The sequence below is a fragment of the Theropithecus gelada genome, unplaced genomic scaffold (genome assembly GCF_003255815.1).
Source record: "Theropithecus gelada isolate Dixy unplaced genomic scaffold, Tgel_1.0 HiC_scaffold_145, whole genome shotgun sequence".
Classification (NCBI taxonomy): domain Eukaryota; kingdom Metazoa; phylum Chordata; class Mammalia; order Primates; family Cercopithecidae; genus Theropithecus; species Theropithecus gelada.
Genome location: NW_020256198.1, coordinates 1 through 12,024, shown reverse-complemented (window position 1 = coordinate 12,024; position 12,024 = coordinate 1). Strand labels below are relative to the sequence as shown.

Genomic DNA, 12,024 nt, shown 5'->3' with positions numbered 1-12,024 from the left:
TGTGTCGGGCATTCAGTACCAGCTAATTTGGCTTTCGTTTCTTCCTTCTAAAGCTTGGTTCTCTTAGTATGAAAGAGACACTTGAAAGCCTAACAAGGAAAAACAAAACCAAACTCTAATGTACTGGCTGTGTAAGAGCGTAAAAAGGAAAATTTCTTGTTGGAGCTGTTTAATTGTCAAACATTGTTCTTTGTCTTCCTCCATTACCTTACCCTCCCCCCAGTTACATCTGAAGATACCACTGGCTGGTTCCAATATGATGATTGATATTTATGTGATGGAACCTAAGCATCAAAATAATGTTGATATTTTACTAAAATGGCTTTTAAAATACACATTTTAAGAAAATTTCCAATCCTTCTAAACTTATTTGTGATGCTTAAAGTCCCACTCTTTAGTTTATAGAATTCCTGCTCTTCTGATGATGCCAAATAAATACAGCATTATTCAGAGTAGGTGGATCTTTTTTAAAAAGGGGTTGGATTTGGTGATGTTTGGCAGAAGTGAGAATTCCTCATTATATTCCTATTTTAAAAATTTCCAGTAAACCCAGGTGGTATTTTTCTTTAGTGGTAAAATATTTATAGCTTTAGTTTTGTGTTTATTCTTTTCTTTCAGGATTTTTCAAGCCACATTCAATTGATAGGATGAAAAAATTTAAGAGAAGGCTATCCCTCACTCTTCGAGGAAGCCAGACTATTGATGAATCATTGTCTGAATTGGCTGAACAAATGACTATTGAAGAAAACAGCAGCAAGGATAATGGTAAATATTTGGCATAGGGGGAGATGCTTCTTCCTTTTACTTTATGAATAGAATGTAAATATACTTTTTAGATAAGTTCATAATAGCTTCCTTTTGTTTATTTCTGTCTCATTCCATGGTTTCTTAGGAAATTGAAGACTGTACAACTTTTGTTTGCTTACTAACTGAAATATTTCCTTCTCACTCCAACATTACGATACCTGGTCTCAAACCCTGATGAATTGTTCTATTCCACATATCCTTCCATTTTTCACTAGTTCTTAAATAAGGGTGCATTTTATAATATTATCTTGATTGTTAAATAACTATTAATATTTTCGTTATTATAACTACAGTTAATACAGCTTAAAAGTGCATAGGAAGTGTGTGAAATTTCTGTTTGTGGCTTCATCATAGTTTCATAATGTTTCATGCATTCGACAGTGCTTTTTACAACATAAAGTAGTAGTATCCAGATGTTAAAATAAGAACTTGTTAAATGTATTAAATACAGAATCCTGTTGAAATTTCTAGAGGAAGGCTACATACTCAAATCTGAAATAGCCCTAGGGATGTCATAATAATAACTGGGAAGGAACTTACGTGACTGGCTTTCAGTGTGTCATGATGTGCAGAGTATCTGGCAAATCTTCCTTACCTGTGCCTGAAATTCTCCTGTTAGAGATTTGTGGCAGTGGTTAGAAAGCATGAATACGCTTACCCCTTCCACTAGAATGCAAATATTTACGTTTTGACAGATGAAAAGGTATAGTGGAGTGGGCTCTGGACTTTTAAAATCATGGGTTTGGATTTTGGATACACTAATACACTTAAACATTTCCTAGTTGATGACTCTGGGTAAGCCATTTATCCTACCCAGGCTTCAGTTTTCTTATTTCCTTTCCTCAGACGGGTCATTATTTGCTCAAGGTTACCCAGCTCCAGAACCAGTACTTTAGAACCCAGATTTCTTCACTTCCAAGTCTACAGCATTGCTACTGTTCTGCAAGGAGCCTTTCATTCATTTGTTAAGGTTTTCCTTGATAACACCTACCTTTTTTTTTTGAGACAGTCTCGCTCTGTGCCCAGGCTGGAGTGCAGTGGCACAACGTCAGCTCACTGCAACCTCTGCCTCCTGGGTTCCAAGTGATTCTCCTGCCTCAGCCTCCTGAGTAGTTGGGATTACAGGCATGGGCCACCATGCCCAGCTAAGTTTTTTGTATTTTTAGTAGGGATGGAGTTTCACCATGTTGACCAGGCTAGTCTTGAACTCCTGACCTCAAGTGATCTGCCTGCCTCGGCCTCCCAAAGTGCTGGGATTACAGGTGTGAGCCACCGCGCCTGGTGTCGTTTTGTTTTTGTCATGGTAGGGAGGAGAGGAAATTTAATATAATAATTTGGATATTATTTTAAATCCAAATTACATTTGGGTCAAATCTCAAAGATTACTTTATGATTTTACTGTTGTTCCTCTTGCCAGAGGACCTCTTCTAGATACACAGAGCAAAATCCTTAATTTTCTTTTAGACCCCCTCATTGAATTTTTGGTGGGAAGCCCAGTGTGCTTACTTTTATGATAGAAGGGTCTTGCCAATGTGTTTGCCAATGATCAGGAATAAAATAAGCACAGTACATATCATAGTGGATGGTTTCTGTGACATATTTTTAGTATTTGACTACAAGACAAATCTCTTTTCCTAAAGAGGTATGAGTCAAAGAAAATGAACGTATGTTTTAGCTAATATTTTAGACCAGTTGCATATTTTCTGGAATATTTTGGTATTAACTCTCATAAAACATGCTTTGTTTTTAACAAATGGTGAAAGATTAAAAATATTTGTTTTTTCAATTTGTATGTGTTTATTAAAACTTCTTTTATTACGGTAGTAACTTTTAATAGGTGGTAAAGAAGGGCAAATAGGTTATCTGTTGAGTTTCTTCTTGACCTGACTTACTTGAAGTAATACTTGAGTATGTCGTAAGAGACATTGATTCCTCTTGGGTTACAAAGATTGCTGGTAGCATCGGCTACCATAATCTACTATTGCTTGTTTTCTCTCTGTGATAGCACATGGATTTCACCAACAGCTTTCACAGAGATTCTACACCTTTTTGGTCACCTGTCAGTGCCTAATAGCTGATTCCAACACATTCTTTTCTTGTGGAACATATTTTAGAGTATAAAAGCTGTTAGGTCACATACACAGATGCAGTCCATGCCAGAATTCAGAGAATATAGCATAATGAATGTCAAGTATATACTTTTTAATTGATCTTCTTACATACAATATAAGCAGTTTATGAAGCAACAGTGAGCTTTGTTTAATGCCAAATAGTAACGTAATGCTAGCTGAAGGAGTAGGAGGAATATACAGTCATACATTGCTTAACAACGGGGATGAATTCCGAGAGACGTGTTATTAGGCCATTTCATCATTGTGCAAACATCAGAGTACACTTAACAAAACTAGGTAGTATAGCTTACTGCACACCTAGGCTACATGGTACAACCTGTTAAATAATAGGCTACAAACCTGTACAGCATATTATGGTACTGAATACTGTAGATAGTTGTAACACAATGGTAAGTGTTTGTGTATCTAAGTATATCTAAACATAGAAAAGGAAATGCATTGTGCTACTATGTTACAGCAGGTACAGCATCACTAGGCTATAGGAGTTTTTCAGGTCCATTATAATATTATGAGACCACTGTTGTATATGATGTCTATCATTGACTGAAACATCACATGGCACATAACAGTAGTTTATAATTTCCCTAAACTGCTTTTGGACCAATTTTTGATCACTTGTCTCTTGATTAGTCACAGGCATGATCACAGTCCTGTTACTCTTGCATATCTAGGCACATGACTCTCATGCATACTCTAGATCCAGAACACATTAATTGGGGGGTAATACTATAAACATCTTGGAAAAATTATGTGTATGATGCATTTGGTTATACTTATACCCATAATCTCACTCATGCATGTTCTACCTCTATCCAAACAGAATGTGAGATATTATCTCTCTCATTTTGATAACTGAGTCATACTATGAAGGTTTTAACTCAGTTATAAATCTGTAATATAATTCACATTACTTTGTCTGTTTATAGAAACTAGTATGTTTGCACATTGACAGGTTGGTTGAACCTAGGAATGAAGAATCCTGAATTTGTATTCAGTATGTTAAAAAAAAAAAGTTGAAAGTTTGCAAATTTGGTTGATTTAAGGATACTGGCCTTAACTCATTACACCTTTCCCTAAATATGAATAAAATTTTTGCACAAAAATTTACAAACTGAAATGTACAAAATAATTTTTTCTGTAGTGCCTGGAAGAAAAAGAATTTTGAGCCTATCAGGTTTCTTTTTACTAAGTGAGAAGTGTTGAATGTTCAATTTTTAAAAACCTGTCAAGGCCAAGCATGGTGGCTTATGCCTGTAATCCCAGCACTTTGGGGAGGCCGAAGTGGGCAGATCACTGGAGGCAAGGACTTCTAGACCAGCCTGGCCAACATGGTGAAACCTGTCTCTACTAAAAATACAAAAATTAGCTGAATGTGGTGGCGCATGCCTGTAGTCCCCCAGCTGCTCAGGAGGCAGGAGAATTGCTTGAACTCAGGAGGCAGAGGTTGCAGTGAGCCGAGATGGCGCCCCTGCATTCCAGTCTGGGTAACAGAGCTAGACTCCATCTCAAAAACAAAACAAAACAAAAAAAATCCTGTCAAAAATTAATTTACCTCAGTTCTTCAAAAAGTTAAACGTAGACTTACTATATGACCCAATAATTCTGTTCCTAGGAATATACCCCAAATAATTGAAACAGGTAATCAAAGTCTTGTACACAAATATTTACATTTGTAGCAGCACTATTCACAACAACTAACATGGAAACAACCCAGATGCCCATCAGCAGATGAATGGATAAACAGAATGTGGTCTGTCCGTAGAATGGAATATTATTGAATACATAAATGAAGCGCTATGTGCGATAGCATAGATGAACTTTGAAAACTGAAAGGAGCCAGACCCAAAATACTCTTATGATTCCATTTATATGAAGTATCTAGAATAGGTAAATCCATAGAGTCAAAAAGCAGATTAGTGGTTCCCAGAGGCTGATAGGGAGAAAAGACTGAGGAGTGACTGGTTAATGTGTATGGAATCTCCTCTGGTGATATGAAAATGTTTTGGAAAACAGAGAGGTTATGGTTGTACCACATTCTAAGTATATGAAATGCCACTGAATTGTATACTTTAAAATGGTTAATGTTATAAGAATTTCATCTTAATTAAAAATTCAGTTCATCTGAGCTACAGCTTTCCCTCATAGACGCTCAATTTATTTGATGTCTTTTTTTTTTTGCTGTCACTGCAGCAGAACACATGTTTGTTAAGTCTTAATTCTATTTTAAGACTTAACCACAGAAAGTTATATTTCAGAATCTTGTATTTACATAGCCTTGAACTTATTTTTTCTTATATTGAGAAGATATATTGAGATTATTGAATCTGATGAGGAGAATAGGTGACAATTTAAATGTGAGGAAGAGAATAAATCACAGTTGTAGAAAGGTAAAGTTATGTTATGTTGTACATATACTACTTGAGACTTCTTGACCAACTGAAATTCTTCATCTAATGTACATGTTCTCAAGAAGTGTAGTCAGATAAACCTAACAATGTCACTTATCATGATTATTTAGGATTAGAAGTAACACCAAAAGGCAAAGATTAAAATGGCTTGGTTCTCCTGAGATTCCAAATTCTCATTCTTAACAGCCCCATTTCTACAGTGGAGCAATTTGTCATGTTTGGAGTCAACAAATCCCAGTTTTATGGATATTGTGAGCCTCTGTCTTTTACCTCGGTCTCTTTATCTTGCTGATCTCTTACATGATAGCTGTGACAGTTTGTGGTTACATTATAACAGTAACTGTTTTTTACAACAGTGGATAACATAGGGAGTTTAAGGAGAACTAACTCCTACACATAGCACAAGTTCCAGGAAAGGTTGAAGCTGAAGGCATAAACTCCATTGGATATATGTAGGATCTAGAATGGGATCAGGCTAGTAGTAATGTTTAAAAGAGTAGGATTGGGAGGAGGGAATGGCTTAGGCTATGCGTTGGGCTGTGAAATTGCATGTTCCTGCTCATAGTTCACGTAATGAAAAGATCCAGATAAATAAGATGCCAAATAACACTTCTTAGTGGAATCATAATGTTTGCCATGTTGTGGTGGTAAAAATCATTGGAAATCCTTACTTGGAACTAATTATAGAATATAAAAGATCTGCAATGTTTCATGTAGATTTCCATTACTTTTTTAAAGTTAAGGTAAAATATATATAACACAAAGTTTAACATTTTGAAGTATACAATTCAGCAGCATTAAATACTTGTCTATTTACATGTGTATCCATCACTGCTACCCATGTCTATAACTTTTTCATCATCCGACACTGAAACTCTGTACCCGTTAAACAATACCTCCACATTCCCTCCTCTCCCCAGCCCCTGGTAACCACCATTCTACTTTCTGTCTATGAATTTGCCTATTCTAGGTACCTCATATAAATGGAACTATATAATATTTGTCCTTTTGTGTCTGACTTATTTCCCTTAGTGTTATTATTGAATTGGCCAGTTAATTACTTTCAAGATCTGGAAGTGTTAGAACAGTTTATTCTGTTTTATTGTGGCTCTCTCATGGGCTACAATCTCTTCTCTATCTATACCCTCTCCTTGGGTGACCTCATCCAATCCTATAATTTCTACTGCCATATATATGTTGACTACTCCTAAGTCTGAATCTCCAGTTAGGCTCTTCATCTGGATGTCTAGATTCATATTTAAATGCCTTCTTGTCTTCTCCACATAGATGTGTAATGGGAATCTTAGACTTCATATGACCAAATCAGAATTCTTGATTTCCTTTCTCCAAAATCTGCCTCTCCTCAAACTTTCCTCACTTAACCAGTTACTAAAACTAAAAATCTAGGTGTTGTCCCTGATTCTTTTCTCTCCTTTACCTTCCTGTTGTCTCCTCCCTGCCCCCAACCCCCACCATTGTGGCTTCCAATTTTTTACCACATAAATAACCTTTACAAACTCATGATTATGATAGTCATCTGTATCAGAGGTCCCCAACCTTTTTGGCATCAGGGACCAGTTTTGTGGAAGACAGTTTTTCCACAGACTGAGGTTGGGGGGATGGTTTCAGGATGATTCAAGCATATTATATTTATTGTGCCCTTTATTTCTGTTATTATTACATTGTAATATATAATGAAATAATTACATAACTCACTATAATGTAGAATCAGTGAAAGCCCTGCCCTTGTCTTCCTTCAACTAGATGGTCCCATCTGAGGGTGGTGGGAGACAGTGACAGATCATCAGGTATTAGATTCTCATAAGGAGCACAAAACCTAGATCCCTCGCATGCACAGTTCACAACAGGGTTAGTACTCCTGTGAGAATCAATGCTGCCACTGATCTGACAGGAAGTGGAGCTCAAGCAGTAATGTGAGTGATGGGGAGTGGCTGTAAATACAGATGAAGCTTTGCTCACTTGCCCACTGCTCACCTCTTGGCCAGGTTCGTAACAGGCCATGGACCAGTACTGGTCTGTGACCCAGGAGTTGGGGACCCCTGATCGATGTGACTGATGTGCAATTCCAATTATAGTCCATTAATAAATCATGTTTCATATATTTTTAACAGTTGATCTGGCAAAGATTTAAAAATATTTTGAGGCGAGGCATGGTGGCTCCTTGTAATCCCAGTGCTTTGGGAGATCGAGGTTAGGAGGATCACTTGAGCCCCAGGAGTTTGAGACTAGCTGGGCAACATAGCAAAACCCCATCTCTACCAAAAAGACACAGATTAGCCAGGTGTGACGGTGTGTGCCTGTAGTCCCAGCTATGGTGGGGAGGATGAAGTGGGAGGATCACATGAGCCCAGGTGGTTGAGGCTGCAGTGAGCTGTGACTGCACCACCGCACTCCAGCCTGTGCAACAGAGCAAGACCCTGCCTGGAAAAAAAGAAAAAAAAAATCTTTGAATAGACGTTTTTACTATAAATGCTGACTAAAAGCTGGGTGGTAGGAGTGTGTGTGAAACTAATTTAGCAATCGTGTCTGCTGGCCTGTTGCTTCTGCCTTTGTAATATGTCCTAAATCTGTCTGCTTCCCTCCGTCTTCAGTACAGCTATCCTAGTCTAAGCCACCAACATTTGTTGCTTAGGGTACTATAGTAATCTCCTCCTTTTGCTCTTGGTTCCCTATTGCCTGTTTTTCAAACAGCAACCAAGGTGGTATCTTAAAAAATTATTTTCAATAATTACAAATTCAAAGGAAGTTACGAAGATAATATGCAAAGGACCCATACTTGTACCGTTCTCCCAGTCCCCCTCACCATTGTGGTTCCATCTTATGTAACTACAGAACCCAGGAAATAGATACTGGAATAAAGTCTAAATATAGTTCTGTGTCATGTCCTCACCTGTGTTGATTCGTATAACCACTGCAGTCAAGATAACTATTTCATCATGACAAGAGATCTCCCGTGTTACCCTTTTGTAGTCATCCCTACCCCCTTACCTCCTACTATCTCTAACCCTTCACAGTGATATTTTTGAAACATGAATCAGATCATATCACTCCCCTGCTTCAAAGCTACCATAACTGCTTCAAATCTGAGAATAAAATTCAGACTTTTATGGTGAAGTATAAAATGTTGAATGACTTGTTCCCTCCTTACCTCTCTGGTCTCACCTAGTACCACTGTTCCCTGCACGGTTAGGTACTCTAGCTATACTTGCCTTCTTTCTAGTCCTCTAACACAGTGGTTCTCAAAGTGTGATCTCTGGACCAGCAATGTCAGCAGGGCCTGGGAATTTGTTAGAAACACATATTTTTAGATTCCACCCCAGACCTACTGAACCAGGAAGTCTGTGGGTGAGACCCAGCAATCATGTTTTACAGATCCTCAAAGATGATTCTGAAGCATGTTAAAGTTTGAGGACCACTATTCTAACAAGTCAAACCCTGCCATATGTCGGCTTTTGCAGTAGCTTTTTTCTCTATCTGGAATATTCTGTTATCCACAACTTACCCATCTTCCCTGACTGGCTCTTCCTTGCATTTAAATTTCTGTTAAAATTATCTCAGCAGAGAGAACTTTCCTCAGTATACAGTGTAAAATAACTAGCTACTCATTTCCACATCCCTCTATTTTGGTCTTTTGCATATTGCCTGTCATTACCTGACTTCGTGTGTGTGTTTTTTTCCCTATTAGGTTTTATACACTCTGAGATTAGTACTTTGTTTTGTTCACCAGTTGATGCCCAGTGCCTAGAGTAGTGTTTATCAAATAGTATGTCCTTATGATCCCCATTTTTTTCCTATATTCTCCAGAACAATCAAGCTATATTCTCCAGGACAGCTTTACAGAGCAACTAAAGTCTTGTCTGTAGGCAAAGTATTTGCATGATTTGTATCTAATATTTTAATGTGAAATGACCTAGAAAGAGAAAAAAATCTTCATTTTTCTTTCCTCTTTCTTGAGACAGGGTCTTACTCTGCCACCCAGGCTGGAATGCAGTGGCATTATCTTAGCTCACTGCAGCCTCAAACTCCTGGGCACAAGAGATCCTCCCACTCTATCCTCCTGAGTAGCTGGGACTACAGGTGCATGCCATCATGCTTGGCTGAGAAGAATCTTATTGTATGCTGTAGCTTGTATTATCTCACATTGTTTGTAATTTGTTTATGCATTTATATCAGATAGCCCCTCCTTATTCATTATTAAATCATTGATTATTTTGCTAGACTTAAGACCCCCAAATTCTTTATCAGGTACTTCCAAGGAATGTACAGATCACAGGAAACTTTAGACACGTGTTCTGTATTACTAGGTAGACATTTGCCCCTACCTCCAATCTGGTCTTTGACCCAGATTAGTTAGCTTGGACCTTGAGTGAGCCTTTGGGCCCTCATGCCCCATCCTTCCTCTACACTAGCAGGCAACCAGTACTAGTAGAGGCTCAGGCCACATGGCCTTCTTGGCCCATTTTTCTGGAGCCCATACCCTGGTCCTGTTCTTCGGATCCTAGCATTTTCTTGTGAGAAAAGCCTTTCACTTTAAGGCTTGTAGCCAGCTCCTCCTGTCAGCCTGTCCTTGATTGAGAAAACTTTACAGGCAGAGGAATCCCCTGATGAGGAGGTATCCTTATGCTTGATTGTTAGCTACAGAAGAATAGTTGGCTTCATTTTAAAAAGAATGTATTCAGAGCAGCCCAGTTCTTTTTAAAATTCCTTGGCTGCTATCAGTAAAAACAGAATTCTAATATAGAAGATTAATTGTGTGTCACAAGACGTATCTTTAACCTGTATCAGAGCTCTTCTTTGGAGGTGGAAAGGAGTCATGAGATTTCCAGTAAACATTACAAAACAGTTTCTCCCCCATGCATAATTAAATAGCTTTTAAGTATTATATTTTTTAAATGTTTCTGCTTGGTTATGGGTCTGTGATTGTTTAAAAATTCTTTATATTAATCCCAAATTCGGGGGAATAAACTTGGAGCCTCTGTATTGATATGTATTTAGGTATTCTGTTTTATTCACTAATTGACATACAATTTTGAATGTCCAGCAAACAGGGATGTAAATTCCTTTAGACTGGGACCATTCTTTTATATTCTAAAGCATGCTTAATTTCTTTTTTTTCTCTTTGAGACGGAGTCTTGCTCTGTTGCTTAGGCTGGAGTGCAGTGGCACAATCTCGGCTCACTGCAGCCTCTGGCACCCCGGTTCAAGCAATTCTCCTGTCTCAGCCTCTTGAATAGCTGGGACTACAGGCGCATGCCATCACGCCCAGCTAATTTTTGTGTTTTTAGTAGAGATGGAGTTTCACTATGTTGGTCAGACTGGTCTCAAACTCCTGACCTCAGGTGATCTGCCTGCCTTGGCTTCCCAAAGTGCTAGGATTACAGTTGTGAGCCACGTGCGCAGCCAAGCATGCTTAAAATAAGGCACACAGGTAGTCAGTAAATGGAGGAGTGGTATGGAAACATTCTTGAGATACACTAAAATAAACAAACGGATGAAAATTTGGTTGGGTATATTAGTAGTTTTGTGGTTCTTAGCCACTTTTGATTATGTAAGAAATGGATGGTTATTAGACCAACTTAAAATATTCAAGTATTTTCTTAAGTATTTTTTTCAGAGAAACTATTTTAATTTTAGTACTGTGTATAGGTAAGCAAAGCAGTTAGGCTAAATGTAATAATCTCTGTTACAACTTTTTGATTTGCTTTCTGTTTTGCTTTCTCAATCCTTCTCATGTGATCCTGGATCTTGGGCTGATGATGGAATGATTTTTGAATACTACGAACCACAGAGCCTATTGTGAAGAATGGCAGGCCTCCAACGTCTCACAGCATGCATTCCTTCCTCCACCAGTACACAGGATCTTTCAAGAAGCCCCCATTGCGGAGACCACACAGTGTTATTGGAGGGAGCCTTGGTTCCTTCATGGCAATGCCTAGAAATGGAAGCAGATTAGGTACTTTGATTACTTGTCTATTGTGTTTACCTTTCTGATTATACGTCACGTAAATTGTTAAGTTTTAGTTGTATAAAAGTCAGCAACTTTTATTATCTGGTTTCTTCTGTCAGATAAAAATCAAGTTGAGATCAAGAGGAATAGCAGAAAGATGGAAAGTTCTAGAGAGGTAGTAGTGCTGACAGTACAGAGAAGTAATATTTGAAAATCCTGTCCATCAGGAGGGAAATGAAACCCATAATAAATGGATGCAGTATTTCAAGATGAATGGCAATTTGGGATGGTGTTTATTTTAGGGTCATGCCTCAGTAACTTTTCAGATCATCACCATATAGCCTAGTGCAATGATTAGTATATATGGTTATCAGCCAAATTGTTTCTTCTTCTGTCATTACGTCTTTAAATATCCAAGAAAAAAAATTTGCAAGTTTCTGTTTATATTTGTTTATTCCTCTGGCCTTTTTTTGATGATGTCTTTATGTTTTTATTTTTATTTTTTTTTGAGACAGCGTCTCCCTCTGTCACCCAGGCTGGAGGGAAATGCAGTGGAGCCATTGAGCCTCACTGCAGCCCTGACCTCTCAGGCTGAAATGATCCTCCCACTTCAGCCTCCTGAGTAGCTGGAACTACCTGTACATGCCACTACGCCTGGCTAATTTTTTTTTTTTTAAAAGAGACAGGGTCTCACTATGTTGCCCAGACT

General features: G+C 38.0%; 1 protein-coding gene across 1 annotated transcript; it reads left to right on the top strand.

Moving 5' to 3' along the window:
• Nucleotides 1-254: 254 nt before the first annotated feature.
• LOC112616943 (cyclin-dependent kinase 17-like) lies at nucleotides 255-11,321 on the top strand (the record flags this gene model as incomplete). The annotated part of the gene is made up of 3 exons (XM_025373694.1): nucleotides 255-452; nucleotides 619-765; nucleotides 11,157-11,321. Coding segments are annotated over exons 1-3 (343 nt in total), but the record flags the coding sequence as incomplete, so codon positions are not given.
• Between the last annotated feature and the right edge of the window lie 703 nt (nucleotides 11,322-12,024).